The sequence below is a fragment of the Pocillopora damicornis genome, chromosome 6 (assembly GCF_964200805.1).
Source record: "Pocillopora damicornis chromosome 6, jaPocDami1.2, whole genome shotgun sequence".
Lineage (NCBI taxonomy): Eukaryota > Metazoa > Cnidaria > Anthozoa > Scleractinia > Pocilloporidae > Pocillopora > Pocillopora damicornis.
Window position 1 is genome coordinate 21,232,608 of NC_142675.1, and position 17,324 is coordinate 21,249,931.

The window sequence follows — 17,324 nt, forward strand, 5'->3', positions numbered from 1 at the left end:
AGAAAGTTCTTCAACCTTCTGTTATTTTATGTGCCGGTTTTTTTAAATTGAAAATGGCATCTGCATCTGCTATTATTTTCGCTGAATTTCATGGCCTTTTCTGCGTGCACGTGAAGCGTTTTAAAACCTTTGTAAACTAGAGACGTTAAATGGACGAGTATGCAATGTGTTTAGGGGTCAAATATTTACACGAAATCTGTGACCCTCAAAAGATCATGTACTCTTACATGAAACGTTCAAAAAATGCCGCGTAAACACCGTAAGCGCACCGGGCGAATTCTTTCTGGTTGCTTCAATCGAAAAAAGACAACTTATTTACTATTTGCATGAACGTAAGCTTATCAAATACACATGGACCTCGACAGAAAAATTAGGCTCACATCAATGGTTTGATACCGTAAGTATCAGTTAAGGTACATCATTGCACTTTGATCTCAGCAATGAAAAATATGCGTTTCTTCAGGCTCGCTACTTTTATTATTACATTTGGTAAATTATTTCACTCGAGGGCGAGGTCACCTAGCTCGGCGCGTCTTGACTCTGGCCGACGATTCTTGCCGACGATGCGGCAAGGTAACCTCCCTATTGAGCCCTATGAAATTCTCGTCAAATGTTTTAAAAACTTTGTCTTCCCTTGGTTTGCACGCGAAAAAGAAAGAACAACTCCGGTATTTCAAAATAGTTTATTCATTGGCCAATTCACGGACTGTTTTATAACAGCCCGAGGAAAAAGCAAAATTGAAACAACTGGCGTATCGGTCAAATGAATTTCAATCAACAAGGAATTTGTAGGTTCATTTTTCTAAGTAAATTTAAGAGGGGGTCAATGTTTTGTGACAGCCGGAGATAGACATCTTCGAAATGTCATGTAACTGTTTTAGAGTATAAAAACAAACCAAATTTTCAAAAAAGTTTGGTTTTGAGCTAAATTTCAAAGCACAAATTTCCTTGTAACGAGGAAATGTGTAAACGTTGATGGCATTGTTCATTGAACGTGTGTACAGATAATTAAAAAAAAATATATGATACTCTTCCTAGGTGTAAACGAATGATGACGGGAAATGCAATGTTCAGATATTAAGGAGGCTTCGTGGAGTTTTTTGAGCGCACGAGATCTGGGTGCGAACATAGCGCGAGCTTTTAAATGCCAACATGCAAAACAAACATGGCGGCTCGATAGGATCGCACGATAGTTATCACTGGCGAGCGCTTCTTTTCGTGGAGCCTTAGCTTAAAAACGAAAATCCTTTAGATAATATTTACTACAGCAAACGATAATCTGAACCTTGCTCATCGCCTTTTTGATGTTAGTAACCTAGAAAAGTGAGAACAAAAATTTTCTAGAAAAACAATGTCATGACATCTGAGCAGAGAATTGAACTAAAACGGAAAAGACAAAAATGAAAACCTTTTTTTAATCAATTTTTATTCAAATATTCTTTTGCTTATTGCTCATTTGTTTTTCATTTATTTTTTACCTGTTGTTTTCTAATTATCACATGCACATTTTTTAGCTGTTGTGGAGAAAATGCAGTAAATTGAGGCTCTCGTGTCGGACGTATTTTTTTTTGTACAGACCTGGTGTTGGGTATACTAAAAGTCTACAACTGAATGTATTCTTGCATTAAGGGACTGGTTCGCAAATCTTAATAATTAATAGTAATTGATAATAGTATTTTATCATGATTAATAATTATTGTTAGTATTAATAATAATTAGTAATAATTAAGCAATAGACTACACTTTCTATCGGCCTACTGGTTTAACAACTCGCGTGGGATGTTGGGAGAGGAAGAGAAGTTTGTAAATAACGAGCCAAAGAGTGACTTACAAGGTGAAGGACAAAAGCAAACGGGTCATCGCGACTAGGTATAGTTGAGTGCGACCACTCCACAGAGGTGACTACTTAATAGAGGTAAAAATTGCAGTGTTTAAGGGGAAAGAAATTCGGGACTTTAACAACTGACCGCACAATACAGGGTGGCCGCTAAATACTAATACTATATCTCGGTTATCTCATAAAGTTGAAGAAATTTAAATAATGTAAAAATTATTGCAAAAAAGTGGTTAAAGAAATACGCAGAAAGAAAAACGGAAAAAGCCTCCTAGGAATTTAACAGTTTTGGAAAATTTGTTTTTAAATACGAGTTAGATTGGGGTACTTGTTCTCTCCTATCTTTTGACTTATTTTTCACACATGCACAGTATCCAACATGAATACTTAGAATTTAGATTTCTCCAAATAGTTCCTCTTTGGCTTTTTCCTTTATTCCTTTCTGCTTTTTTTCTTTGACAAAACCATTTCAATTAAGAATATATATCCGTGTTTATAAGTAAGAATACATAAAGAAGGTTTGTAAATCTACATAAAGCTACAACTAATTCTGAGATTAAAGAAAAAAAAAGCATCAGAAAGTAGGAGCTGAAGTTGGCACACTGACGCCATGGGTGACGTTCTCATCAACGTCAGATTGCCGTGACTTTGTTCTGTTGTAAATAAAAGATGACGTCAAAATGTGGTAAGAACATCAGTAACAAACTCGACTGCGCCTTGTTGTTTCCCCTTTTTGTTTATACAAACATTTTGACGTCATTTTCGTAGACCGCAAGCAATCTATAGTCTGCTTAGCAAGTTCTCAATCTGGCGTCTGAGAAAAGAAGGGGGAGGGGGTGGATAGATGGAAAGGATATTTTTTCGGTACCCCTCCTCCCCTCCCCCTTTTATAATGAGTTTTCTCAGGTCATACATGGATTGAAAGAGTTTACTGCACCATAATGTATCCCATAGCTCGGATGTATCTGTTACCATTATCTGGGTGAGCTGCTGCTACGTTTCCACACGTATTGGAGTTATCAGGAGATCCTCCGGTACCAAACCCAATTCTGGAATTACAAGAGCCACAATGGTTTTGCTGGTTAGCAATATAACCAATTCTCGCTTTAGAATCATGCCTCGAGGTACCCACAGCATTGAAGCCCTCTTTGTTACAGTTCAGTTGCAAAGAGCCCTGCGCACCAATCAACTTCTTCCACTCGTTACGACCCAGTGAAGTAGCGCGGTATGTCCCACTAGCAATCAGTGAGTGCAGAGAGTTGGCCTGCTTGTTAATGACAATAAACCTGAGCTGTCCACTTATCTTCATACCGAGACAGATCTTGGAGAAAGATGTGTTCCAATAAGTCGGTAACTTGGTCTCTTGTGAGTCAAACCCAGTCCTCCCGCCAACGATGTTGTATTGGTTTTTATCACTCCAGTAGTGAGAGTCATAGTGAAACGTTGCCTAAAAAGAATTAAGAGGATTTTATTTATCCTTAAACATACACAACACGATGCATCATCAAAGGCAGGACCTTCATGAAATCAATAATACTGTTAGTGTAAATACCCTACTTGTAGGCGGGTTAATTAGCAATTCGTCGCGCTTTTAGATATTAGGGTATTGTCGTACTTATGCCAGAAGAATTTCCGTAAGCGGGACCGCGAGAGGAATATGGACGAGTTGCTAAGAGATTCTCTCGTAGTTTCGATGCTTCTGAAACCCCGCCAAGAATATTCCTCCAAATGAGGCTTACCTGGCTGCCGTTAATCTTCATTACAGGCGTCCATCCTCCACCTCCACATCCAAAATTCCCCATCTGACAGAGAACTGTGATTGGTTTAGAGTCAAGGTATAGTGGAACCAGTTGACTAGCGTTTGACCTGTTTGACGCGAAAAGAAATCCATTCGTGATCATAATTGTTTGCGGCAAAAAATTTCCTCTCGACGTCGAAACTATTCGATAATTTTGTATCTTTTTTATGCTCTATAGGGTAATAATTTGGTATCACTCACTTGAGAAGGTTGTAAGCTTCTTTGCAGGACCCAATAACTAAATATAAGAGAAAAAAACAAAAGTCAGGTGTTTAAGATATTTAGGCTCTATCACAGTCCAGCAGGGGACACAAAAGTAAAGTCGCTGTACATTCTTGTATCAAGCTATGAACAAAATCTTTGAGCAATAAGAGATGATAAACATCACTTTGGTACCGGTTATAATTTACTACCGATGGAGGGGGGGTCAGAGGATTTTGGTTGAGTTACGATAAAATTAACCAGATCGCTCCCCCCCCCTCAGTTAAGGCTCTGTAAAATTCTTACGATCCCCACTCGTTAGCTGTTTTAAAATTGACAGCCAATTTCTAGAGTCCCCCCCCCCCTTTAAACTCTTTCGGCGACAACTGTTTCCCCCTCCTTTCCCCCTGAAAATCATGTGATCCTCTAAAATTCTCCACTTCCCCCCCCCCCCCCCACTCCTTCGTGGTAAATGATGAATGATAATTGATCCCTTAGGAGAGGTAAAAATTACAAATAAATATTTAGTTCCCCACCTCAGACCTTTTGATTTCGCAGTCAGATGATTAATCAACTTGAGCACCAAGAGATTCAACATCTTTATGCATTGCATTAAATGTTTTTTAGTTATCTATTTTCGCTAGCTATTTTTATAAAGTCTTCGAGCTGCAAGGTAAAGCAGAAAAATTTATCGCAGTCACTTGAGAATTTTAGAATTTAACACCATACTAAACTATTCACCTTTTTCACAATATTCTCCTTTGAAGCCTTCTGTACAGCGGCATCTGAATGAGCCATCTCTATAGTTTGTGACACATGTAGCTTCGTGTTGACAAGGTGACGAAGAGCAAGGTGACTGTAGAGAAATAAAGTAGGAAAATAGTTCATTTTGAAAGGCAGCTGTAAATCTGTAAATGTTCGGTAAATAGGGAGTACATTAATCCGCCTATCGCGGCGCGCTATTTCGTCGATCCGGTACGGATTTGTTTCAATATAAATTTTTATGGTATAGACATACCTCATCTGATAGCATCGGTGTTTTTTTTTATCTTTATCAGTTAAGATTTTGGATTAGTTTTCTGCCTTTGCCGGTATTTGAGAAAGTGGCTTTATGAGATTAAAATATATTGCTAAGCCGTTGGGATCTATAAGTCAGGAAAGCTTTTCTAACTGTTTCGAACGTTTGCAGAAAATGAAGAAGTCTATCGATAAAACATTTTAAAACACAAATTGACTACAGGCTGACCAAATACTGACGATTTAAACAACGATTCCATTCTTCAAATAAACAGAATCTGGTATCTTGACTAAAGGCTGACCAAATACTGACGATTTAAACAACGATTCCATTCTTTAAACAAACAGAATCTGGTATCTTGACTCAAATTTTCAACTGAGTCACATGTATTTTCTTAGTATGCTGACGTGCCTGGGAAACAGAAGGTGGTAAGTAAGTAAGATGGTGTGCGGCACGAGAAAGTGTTTGCATGCTTTACAACATGCCATGGAAATACGGTTGTCACCACAATGAATACGACAACAGACCCACACCATTTGCAGTGGCTTTAACCTGACTGCCTTCTCTTTACGATCTTGACAAGGCTGTCAAACTTTTAACACGTTTATTTGTCAAAATTAAGAAATGTTTCCTACCTCAATGGCGAAATGATGCGAACTTTTATTCCCTTTATACTCTGTGGAGTTTCTGAACTTATCAGATGACAACAATTCGCACCAAAGTTTTCCATGGGCTCCTTTGAAGGCGGCCAGGTTCACAGAAAAACAGAACGGATTGCTGAGACATTCTAACGTGCAGTCAAACACATCAGACACTGCCACTGTTCCAACAAGCGGCACATTCAAGTATTGAAACTCGTGTTTAATGAATGTACGTCTTAGGAAGGTTCTTGTAGAGGAGGCGCGGTTGCCTTCGCGATACACGGGGTTTGATACTGTAATAGGAAAGAGGAACAGTTCATTAATAAAGGATATGATGGCACTACTCAAGGAGGGAGTGGTGGTGAAGGGACTAGCTGGTCAGAAGAGAGGATTAAGTGGCTTATAGAACAGTACTCCCCTCCCCCCGCTATACCATTCAAAGTAATTGATGTTTATTATATCTACGTTACTCTTATTAACATTCATTTGGCTAAATCCGCTATTTAGGGAGGTAAAAAACCATTTTGCTATGGTCAGTAGTAATTCAGCTTCATTAAATTGCAACATTAGAGGCATGCCATTAAAAAAAAAAACTTTTTAAGAATAATTTCCAGGCCAATCAGTGTCAGCCTCCCTCCTTCTTGTGCCGTATTAGGATATTGTAAATTACAGCAAAGAGATAACTGAGAATGGTAAAAAGGATTGAGATATTTTAGTAGTATTACGTAATCTATAACTGCGTGACTTGATGAAATGTTCCAGAAAGTACTATTGCTGGTTTTCACGTGACGTCACTAAATTTCAGACTTCAGAACTATTGATCCTCCTGAGATTTTACTTTCATGATGTATTAGAGCAGCTAAAAACTAATATTCAGACAAATTTTCACTCCAAATGGGTTCTTGGTTTAATGATAGACTACTCTTGAATTTCTAAGCTTTTGCGTGACGTGGCCTTTACATGACGAGCGAGAGAGCTGTTATGTTGGTTTAAAAGGTGACTTATTTAGGGAAATTCAGCTATCTGAACAGTTCTTGTATTAGAATAAAGTATTATTGTTACGTTTATGAGTTCTTAGAGAGATAAATTCACGCTTTTGTAGCAAAACTCAGTGACAGATGTTTCTGCTGGTTTCCGGCCGCCATGTTGGTGCCCATCTAGGTGGGCACCAGCATGGCGGCTCCATACAAATCTCTATAAATTTGGGAAAAACGTTTCTCCTCATATCTTCCGTAAGAAAAATTGCTGTGACCTGAATCTTGGCGAGAGTCTTTACATATCTAGCTTCTTTCTATTTCCAGATTCTAGACTAAATCGATTGAACGGTTTTTATTTTTTATTTTGATCTATTTTGAATGGCGTGACACTGAAAACCAGCAATAGTACGCATGTCAGCATGACTAAGCAGTGTGGAGACTTCTAAAGGCTTATATTTTCAACAGAAATTACTCATGACAAAATCATTTTAAATTCCCCATGAATTTTCTGATCTAATTGGAGAAAAATTATGTCTGCTCCCTCGTGTTTATTTAGCAGCTATCCATTCCAAATACCTGAAAGGTTGGAGAAATCTTGCGTCACCGTTACCATGTTACCTATCTTAATTTTAGAATTCATGAATTTGGGAAGCAAAACAGATGTCATTTTGTCGATAACATCTTAGGCCCCTCGACTTCCGCCTATTTCAATTGAAAATTTTCCTCCAGTGTTGTCGCAAAACTCTGTTGGGTGCCCAGCCCCGGAGGCCCTCGATCAAGTTGGATAAAATCAGGCGATATTTTGCAAGATAAAGAGAGAAGGATAACATGTGAAAAATTTAGTTTGGTGGAAAAAGAAAATCGCTTCGTTGAACACTTAAAATATCGCGGATAGATTTTCGCAGCCATTTCAACGAGCCATTTCGATTTTAATTTATTAAATAGTTGTTCGAAACCTCTCAAATATAAAGTTGTATTGTCCTATCTTCGCAGTTATCAACATCTGCCGTGTCATTTACCATAAATATACACGCATTCTACATGACTTTAATATATTTATTTACTGAGGTAACATTTCAAAATAAAATTTTGCAAATAAAGTCACAAACCTTTAAATTCTAAGCATTTCTAGCTCTTCGGTGCCGTAATGTTATCATTCGTTTCTGTTCCTCCGTATTGATTATCTTACTGTAACATATTGCTTTTAAATTTTCTTTCGGAAAAGGAAGAACATAAATCAATTGTCTGATAGACATAGGAATCGAATGTTTCTGCGAACCCAATTTTAGCAGTCTTTGATAGATTATTTTGAGTAAAACCATGACGAGGTCGAAAGCCTGTAGACCTCCGCAGTTTTATCCAAGTTTAAAGGAGTGTAGCTGTTTTTTTGTCTGCATTTAGAATTTAAATTGAAGTTGAGTAAAGGCTTTTTTAATCAATACTTTAGCTAAGTCTTGAAAATCATTTCTCAATGTGAAGTGATGGAGTGTTATTTGCATTTAACCAAGTTGAAGTGCTGAACGTTAGAGGGCAACAGATTGACTTCAACTATGGGACTTCATAACAGCAGATAAACATGAAAGAACGTTGAGATTGTGCCATTTAGCAGCGTTCCAAGTTATCAGTTATAAAGCAAATTGTCGAAACAAGTTTCCAAAGAGCATTCAATGCCCATCACTGGCAAGTGAAAATATGACAAAAAAACAAAGACTTATAGAATTCAGCGAACATCAGACTTACATCCAGACTCTGAGTTGAATTAGTATGAATAAATGAATTACACCAACATCAATGTTCTAACACTGAAAACAATAAGAGATACGATTCAAACGCATCTTACAAACCTTGTGAAAAGGCTGGATCTGGAATAAGAGCAGAGAGCTCAAATAGAAGGGGATAAAGAAGACCAAAAAACATGTTGAGAGGAGATCTCGTCGCTGATGTGAGATATTTAGCCTGGCCTCTGATGCAACTGACTTATGAACGACTGGAATGTTGACTACAACCAATAGAATTTGAGCGATTCCAGCTGCTCCCAATTTTCTGACGTGCAAACAGCACGTTCCTTTGTTTTTGCAACAATGGATGTCTCAGTGCTATGATTGAGTTTTATGAGAGCAGAAAGGAATACGAGTGAAAAATCAGGTTTGAAGTTGTTTTAGTTATAAAATCATATGACCCAATTTCCGCTTTACCTTTCCCGTAACTCCAAAGAGGCGTCATTTTCTAAATAGTTTCTGATGAGCTAATTGCGCAATGGGCATTCACTTACATCTATATAAGCTTGCAGTAACACCCGGTGGTTTGAGTTTGTTACTAAGGGCAACCTGAGTCGTCCAGATAAACAAGTCTTTGTTTTATAATTGGAATAAATTCCCAATATTCCGTATGAAAAAACAAGACTCACGTGAAACGCTAAGCTAAAACCAAAAGCTTTGAAACCATGGCATTTATTCACCTAACCTGGCCCTCTTACACAGTTACCTTAGAGACAGGTCCCAGGTGTGAAGATAGAAGATGTTTCTTCAGATGTTATTGTTATCTCCAAGGGTGTACCTCAGGGATCGGTTTTAGGGCCCCGCTCTTTTGTCCAACAATGCTGATGATAATCAATGGCGATCTCGCTATCGCGAGTCGTTGGTTTGATGATAATAAGCTGGTGCTCAATCCCGAGAAATGTAAGTGCATTATTCTTCCAAAAAGCTATCCTAGTGATCTTTCCTTTAGTATTTATGATGTTTAGGTTCCAATCGTAGACCATTTAGATCTTTTAAGTGCAACTGTCGATAACTCGCTAAATTTTAGCAAACACATTGCCAAGATTACTAAGAAAGTTGGAAAGCAGTTGGATGTTTTGAGCGGGCTAAAGAGCATGCTTTCAATTTCCTTGAAAATGTGCCTCTACAACTCGTACGTAATGTCTTACTTCACTTACTGTTCTGCTATTTGGCTCAATTGTAATGAGTCTGATAATCAGAAGCTGGAAAGGCTTAATGCGAGAGCTCTAAGTTGTGTCTACAAAAAACGGGTGCCCCATTATGGTAATGATGACTACCGTTTAGCTTTGTCTAAGCGTCGACTACAGGACATTGCTAGCTGTAAACAGCATGTTGCCGGAATATATAGGCAGACTTGTTTGTCGTACAAAATAATGTGAAAAACTTAAGAGGCACCAACAAGCTCGTCGTCGCAAGTAAGAATACTATAACCCATGGCTTAAAATCTACATCTTTTATTTGTGCCAAAGTGTAGAATTCCTTACCAACGACAATTCTTAAGGAGTTTAGGAATGCTGTAAGAGAGCTACATTTCCAATGTACGGTCTATTAGGATCTTTTCACTGTTATAGTTTTCAAGAGTTAAGATTGTTTACTAAATTAAAGTAGTTAGAAAGTTAGTCATTAGTCATTTTTCAATTTTTCGTCAGTATATTTTACTTTTTCGGCATATTAGCATATGGCATATGCATACGGCATATTATTTAAAGTTACTTAACTCACTTACTTTCAGTGAACATTCAATTCTAAGATTGCTCCACTATACTGTAACTCTTTCAATTGCAAAATTTTTACATAATTATAATTTGAATTCGAAATCTTAATTTTAGTTGTATTGTCTTACTGTGGCGTTTCTAATATGGTGTCTCGACGCCCTTCTGTTTTACTAATTCTTATTCAAATATTATTTTGCCTGTTACTTATTTGTTTTTCATTTATTTTATACTTATTGTTATCAAATTATCATATACACTTTTTCTACCTATGTACTACTAGGGGCCTAATCAGCCTCATTAACCCGAGTTGAAATAAACTTACTTAAGTCACTTGCTTACAGTGAACATTCAATTCCCAGATTACTTCACTATACTATAGCTCTTTCAATTGCAAAAATTTTTACTTAGTTATAATTTGAATTAGAAATCTTAATTCTAGTGGTATTGTCTAATTGTGACGTTTCTAATATGTGCCTCGGCGCCCTCTTTTTTTATTAGTTCTTATTCAAATATTATTTGGTCTATTATTTACTTGTTTTTCATTTATTTTATGGCTATTATCAAATTATCATATGCACTTTTTCTAGCTGTTGTGGAGAAATTTCGGTTTACTGTAGGTTTCTTGTGTCGGACATATTTTTTGTGCAGACCTGGTGTTTGGTATGCTAAAAGTCTGATTTTATACTTGCATTGAGGGCTAGTTCGCAAATCTTGATAACTAATAATTATTAATAACAATTATAAGTAGTAACAACGATTAGTAATGATTAAGCAATAGAACACACTTTCTATCAGTTTACCGGCCAAATTACTCACGTAGGATGCTGGAGGAGGAAGAGAAGTTTGTAAATCACGAGCCGAAGGTTGCAATCTATAGTCTGCTTAGCAAGTTCTCACTCTGGCGTTTGAGGAGAGAAGGGAGAGGGGATGGATAAATGAAAAAGGGCTCTTTTCAGTACCTCACCTCCACTTTCCCATTCTAATTGAGCTTTCTAACGAAATAAATGGATTGAAAGAGTTTACTGCACCAAAATATATCCCATAGCTTTGATGTTTCTGTCACCATTATCTGGGGAATGAGATGCTACGTTTCCACACGCATTGGAACCTCCTCTAGTACCAAACCCAATTCTGGAGTCACAAGTACCACAGTCGTTTTCCTGGTTAGCTACATAACCAATTCTTGCAATACCTACAGCATTAAAGCCCTCCTTGTTACAGTTTAGTTGCAAAGAGCCCTGCGCACCAATCAACTTCTTCCACTCGTTACGACCCAGTGAAGTAGCGCGGTATGTCCCATCAGCAATCAGTGAGTGCAGAGAGTTGGCTTGCTTGTTAAAGACAATAAACCTGAGCTGTCCACTTATCTTCATACCGAGACAGATCTTGGAGAAAGGTGTGTTCCAATAGGTCGGTAACTTGGTCTCTTGTGAGTCAAACCCAGTCCTCCCGCCGGGGATGTTGTATTGGTTTTTATCACTCCAGTAGTGAGAGTCATAGTCAAACGTTGCCTAAAAAGAAATAAGAGGATTTAATTTATCCTTAAACATAAATAACACGATGCATAACCAAGGGCAGGACCATCATGAAATCAATAATACAGCTATCAAACTCTACCCTACTTGCAGGCGGGTTGATTAGCAATTTGTTGCGTTTTTAGATAGTAAGGTATTGTAGCACTTATGTCAGAAGAATTTCCGCAAGCAGGGACCGCGAGAAGAATATGGGTGATTCTCTCTTAGTGTCGATGCTTCTGAAAATGTCTTCCTCGCGCTTCATCACCCGCAAGAAAACCCCGCTAAGAATATTCCGCCAAACGAGGCTTACCTTATTGCCGTCAGTCTTCATTACAGGGGTCCATCCTCCATCACCGCATCCAAAATCCTCCATCTGACAGAGAACTGTGATTGGTTTAGAGTCCAGGTCTAATGTAACCAGTTGACTGGCGTTTGACCTGTTTGATACGAAAAGAAATCCATTTGGGATCATATTTGTTTGCGGTCAGAAATCTTCTCTCGACGTCGAAACTATTCCATAATTTTGTCTCTTTTTCATTCTCGAATAAAGGATCATTTAGTATCACTTACTTGAAAAGGTTGTAAGCTTCTTTGCAGGACCCAGTAACTAAATATAAAGAAAAAAAAACAAAAGTCAGGTGTTTAAGATATTTGGCTCTATCACAGTCCAGTGGGGACAGAAGTAGAGTCGTTGAACATTCTTGTGTCAAGCTATTAGCAAAATCTTTGAGCAATGAGAGATGATAAACATTACTCTCATTACTCTGGTACCAGTTATAATTTACTGCCGAGGGAGGGGGGGGGAGGTCAGAGGATTTTGGTTGTGTCACGATAAAATTAAACAGATCGCCCCCCCCCCCTTCCCTCAGTTAAGGCTCTGCAATATTCTTACGACCCACACTCATTGGCAGTTTTAAAATTGACAGTCAATTTCTATAGTTCCCCCCCTTTAAACTCTGTCGGCGACAACTGATTCCCCCTCCTTTCCCCCTGAAAATCGTTTGATCCTCTAAAACTCCTCCACACACCCCCCCTCCTCCGTGGTGAATGATAGTTGATCCCTAAGGAGAGGTAAAAATAAAAATAAAGATTTAGTTCCCCACCTCAGACCTTTTGATATCGTAGTCAGATGCTTAATCAACTTGAGCATCAAGAGATTCAACATCTTTATGCATTGCATTCAATGTTTTTTAGTTATGTATATTCGGTAGCTATTTTAGAACATTTTCGAGCCGTAAGGTTAAGTAGAGAAATTTCTATGAGTCACTTGAGAATTGTAGTATTTGATGTTATGGGATGTATATCAGTTACAAAACCATGCCAAACAATTCACCTTTTTCACAATATTCTCCTATGAAGCCTTCCGCACAGCGGCATCCGAATGAGCCATCTCTATAGTTTGTGACACAGGTAGCCTCGTGTTGACAAGGTGACGAAGAGCAAGGTGACTGTAGAGAAACAAAGTAGGAAAATGGTTCATGTATTTTGAAACGCAGCTGTAAATCTATAAATATGTAGTGAATAGGGGGTACATGAATCCACCAACCCGCGCTAATCCGTTGATCCGGTCCGGATTTGTTTTAGTATAAATTTTTCATGGTAAAGACCTCATATAATGGCATCTACGCTTTTTTATTTTCATCTACAGTATTAAGATTTTAGCTGAGTTTTCTGACTTTGCTGGTATTTGAGAAAGTGGCTTTATGAGGTCAAAAATATATTGCTAAGCCGTTGGGATCTATGAGTCTGGAAAGCTTTTCTAACTGTTTCGAACATTCGCAGAAAATGAAGAAGTCTGTCGATAAAACATTTTAAAACACAAAGTGACTAAGGGCTAACCATAAACAGAATCTAGTATCTAGACCAAAATCTTCAACCGAGTCACATGTATTTTCTTAGCATGCTGACGTGCCTGGGAAACAGAAGATGGTAAGTAAGTAAGATGGTGCGCGGCACGAAAAAGTGTTTGCATGCTTTACAACGTGCCATAGAAATACGGTTGTCACCACAATGGATACGACAACAGACCGACACCATTTGCAGTGGCTTTAACCTAACTGCCTTCTCTTTAAGATCTTGGCAAAGCTGTCTAAATTTTAACGCGTTTATTTGTCAAAATTAAGAAATGTTTCCTACCTCAATGGCAAAATGATGCGAACTTTTATTCCCTTTATACTCTGTTGAGTTTCTGAACTTATCAGATGACAACAATTCGCACCAAAGTTTTCCATGGGCTCCTTTGAAGGCGACCAGGTTTACAGAAAAACAGAACGGATTGCTGAGACATTCTAACGTGCAGTCAAACACATCAGAAACTGCCACTGTTCCAACAAGCGACACATTCAAGTGATGAAACTCGTGTTCAATGAATCTACGTCTCAGGAAGGTTCTTGTGGGGGAAGCGCGGTTGCCCTCGCGATACACGGGGTTCGATTCTGTAACAGGAAAGAAGAACAGTTCAGTAATAAAAGGACATGGACATGATGGCACCAATTACAGGAGGGAGTGGCGAGGAAGGGACTGGCTGGTTACAAAAGAGGATAAAGTGGCCTTTAGAACACTACCCCCTGTTATGAGTAATTGTTGTTAATATAATCTTCCAGAAATTTCCAGACGGCTGAGTCATGCTGACTTGCATACCGTAGAGCTTTCCGGAAATTTTTATCAAGTCACGTATTTATTAGGTAATATATATAGTTCTTAAGTAAGCTTTTGGAATATTCCAGAACACTTATGTAGTAGTAGTAGCGGTAATTGTTATCGTCGGAGCGACGACTGTTTTTGAAAGCTATACCGAGAGAGAGTTACTGCGGAAGATTGCCCGTTCTAGGGGATTTTGGAGACAGCACTGAGATTGTGTCAGTGGTGAGCTGGGATATAAACTGTGGTGGTTTATTAACGATAAGTATTGTATCACTTTTACAGCGAATAGGTCACTGAGAATGGTGGAAAGCAATAGATATAAAAAAAATCCAGGGATATTTTGAAGTATCGAGAGCTAATTTTAAGCTGATCCATGCGTTTTACTCTCGCTTTGTTTTCGGAACAGTGCTCAGTTCTATGCCAGAATTGTTGTCATGGTTATCAGTTGATTAACCATTTACAAGTTGTGTTGAACGTTGTTTCACTGTTCTTTTTACCACAACACAATCACTGACAATCTCTTTGCTTATTCTTAAACCCACACAAATGAAAATGTTGGCTTGCTTGATTCAAAATTACAGTCAAACCTGCATTATGCGGCTCCGTAAGTCCCGAATTTGTTTCCCCGTGATTTTCACCTCAGTTAAGCGGTCACCTTTATGAAGCGGTCGCAATCACCTTTGAGTGAGCCTGAACGGCCTCTTTGTATTATCTTCCACCTGTATTGAGCGGTCACTTAAAGCGGAACTACTTGAATAAATCGAAGAATTATCCTTCAAGAAAAATTTGATCCATATTTTCCTTTCGAAATCAATGTCAGTAGTACTTTTGAGCAAGGTTTTGTACAAAAAGTTGTCAATTGTTGCATAAAATGGCGCTTTTTTATCGTTGCCTAAATTAACCTTAATCTTAAGAACCTTTTTAAGCGGTCAACCCTGCATTCCCCGTGGGTGACCACTTAATACAAGTTTAACTGTAGTTCGTCATGAAAACAAACATGCGAGTTATTTTAAGTATTTTACACGATATTTAGCCCTCTATTTACGGAAAGATATGTGACGTTTGATTAGAGGCCTAAAAATGCTATTAGATCATACGAAACCAAGGTAAACAGTCGTTAATAAAGAATTCTAACTTCTCCATGAATTTTTTTTCTAGTTGGAGGCAAATTTTGTCAGCTCCCTCGTTTTTATTTGGCAGCCATCGATTCCAAATACCTGAAAGGTTGGAAAATCTTGCGACACTGTTACTATGGTACCTGTTTTAATTTCAGAATTCATAAATTTTGCCAATTGGAAGCAAAACAGATATTATTTTGTCAATAGCTTAGAACTATCTTAACATCTTGGGCCCCTTGACTTTCGCCAAATTTAAGTAACAATTTTCCTCCACTGTTGTCCCCAAACTTTGTTTGGTGCTCAGCCTTGGAGGCCATCGGTCAAGTTGGGTAAAATCAGGCGATATTTCGCAAGATAAAGAAGGATAACATGTGAAAAATTCAGTTCGGTGAAAAAAAAAACCGTTTTGTGGAACACTTAAAATGATCATATAGCAGCCATTTTAACAAGCCATTTCGATTTTAATTTATTCAATATTTGTTCAGGGAGCTCATAAACATTTTTTTCATAGAAATTTTTATTGTCCTACCTTCTCAGTTATCAACACCTGCCGTGTCATTTATTATAGATATACGTGCATTCTGAGAGACTTAAATGTATTTATTCACTGAGGCAACATTTTTGAATAGCATTTTGTAAATAAAGTCACAAACCTTCAAATTGTAAACATTTCTAGCTCTTCGGTGTTGTAATGTTATCATTAGTTCTCTTCCTCAAGATTAATTATCTAACTATAACATTGTTTTCGAACTTCCCTTCGGAAAAAAGGAAGAAAATCCGTCAATGATCTGATAGGCATAGGATACGAATGTTTCTACGAACCAAATTTTGGAAGTCTTTGATAAACTATTTTGAGTAAAAGCTTGGCAAGGTCGAAAGCCTGTAGTTAACCTCCGCCATTTTATCCAGGTCTGAAGAAATGTTGCTGTTTTCTGGCAACATTTAGAATTTAACTTGAAGTTGAATAAAGGCTTTTTCAATCAATGACTTAGCTTAGTCTTGAAAAACATTTTTTAATGTGGAGTGATGGAGTGTTATTTGCATTTAACCAAGTTGAAGGGCTGGACGTTACAGGGCAAAAAATCGACTTCAACTGTGTAACTTGCACGAATTAAATTTTACAACAGCAGATATATATGAAAGGAAGTTAATTAAACATTGAGATTATGCCATTCAATAGCGTCGTAAGATATCAGGTTTAAAGAAAACTGTCGAAACAAGTTTCTATGGTTTGTTGAAAGAGCATTCAACTCCCATCACCACAAGTCAAGAGAAAATATAACCAAAAAAACGAAGACTGATGGAAGTCAGGGAACATGGGACTTACATCCAGATTCTGGGTTCAATTAATATAAAGGAATAAATATTGCCAACATTAATGTTCTAACACTAACAACAATTAGGGATACAATGCAAACGCGTCTAACAAACCTTTTGAAAAGGCTTGATCTGGAATTAGAGCAGAAAGTTCAAATAGGATGGGATAAAAAAGACCATAAAGCATGTTGCCGGAGAGGAGATCTCGTCGCCGATCCGGAGATACTTTGTCTTGCCTCTTATGCGACTTGTAATCAACTGAAATATTGACTACAACCGATATTATTTGAGCGATTCAGCTGCCCCCAATTTGCTGACGTACAAACCAGCCCTTTCCTTTGTTTTTGCAACAAAAACATGTCTCAGTGCTATGGCTGAGTTTTATAAGGGCGGAGGGGAAAACGAGTCAAAAATGGGGTTTGAACTCGTTTTAGTTATAAAATGATCCCATGACTCAATTTCCGTTTTACTCTTCCCTTAGTTCCAAAAAGGAAACATTTTCTAAATAGTATCTGATGAACTGATCGCGCAATGAGCATTTATTTACATCTAAGCTTGCCAGTAACATCCAGTCGTTTGGGTTTGTTTCTGAGGGCAGCCTAAATCGTCCAGATAAAATTCTCTGTTTTAAAATTAGGATAAACTCACAATATCCAGTTTGTAAACGCAGGCCTCACGAGAAATGCTCAACTAAGGCTGAGTGCTTTGAAATAATGTCGTAGAATCACCGAAATCACAAGGCCTGAAAACATTTCCATGTCACTAGT

General features: G+C 37.9%; 2 protein-coding genes across 2 annotated transcripts; both read right to left on the reverse strand.

Annotated features, from left to right (window-relative positions):
• Positions 1-1,441: 1,441 nt before the first annotated feature.
• On the reverse strand, positions 1,442-8,386 carry LOC113678717 (uncharacterized). The gene is made up of 6 exons (XM_089210733.1): positions 8,314-8,386; positions 5,487-5,785; positions 4,575-4,689; positions 3,834-3,870; positions 3,574-3,700; positions 1,442-3,281 (listed from the first exon to the last, which is right to left on the reverse strand). Exons 1-6 carry the CDS (start codon positions 8,384-8,386, stop codon positions 2,763-2,765), a joined length of 1,170 nt encoding a protein of 389 aa, XP_089066859.1. The 3' UTR covers positions 1,442-2,762.
• A 2,053-nt stretch (positions 8,387-10,439) lies between these two features.
• Positions 10,440-16,839, reverse strand: LOC149044391 (uncharacterized). Its single transcript, XM_089210734.1, has 6 exons — positions 16,672-16,839; positions 13,616-13,914; positions 12,813-12,927; positions 12,050-12,086; positions 11,790-11,916; positions 10,440-11,473 (listed from the first exon to the last, which is right to left on the reverse strand). The coding sequence occupies exons 1-6, from the start codon at positions 16,742-16,744 to the stop codon at positions 10,982-10,984; spliced, it is 1,143 nt and encodes a 380-aa protein (XP_089066860.1). The 5' UTR covers positions 16,745-16,839; the 3' UTR covers positions 10,440-10,981.
• Between the last annotated feature and the right edge of the window lie 485 nt (positions 16,840-17,324).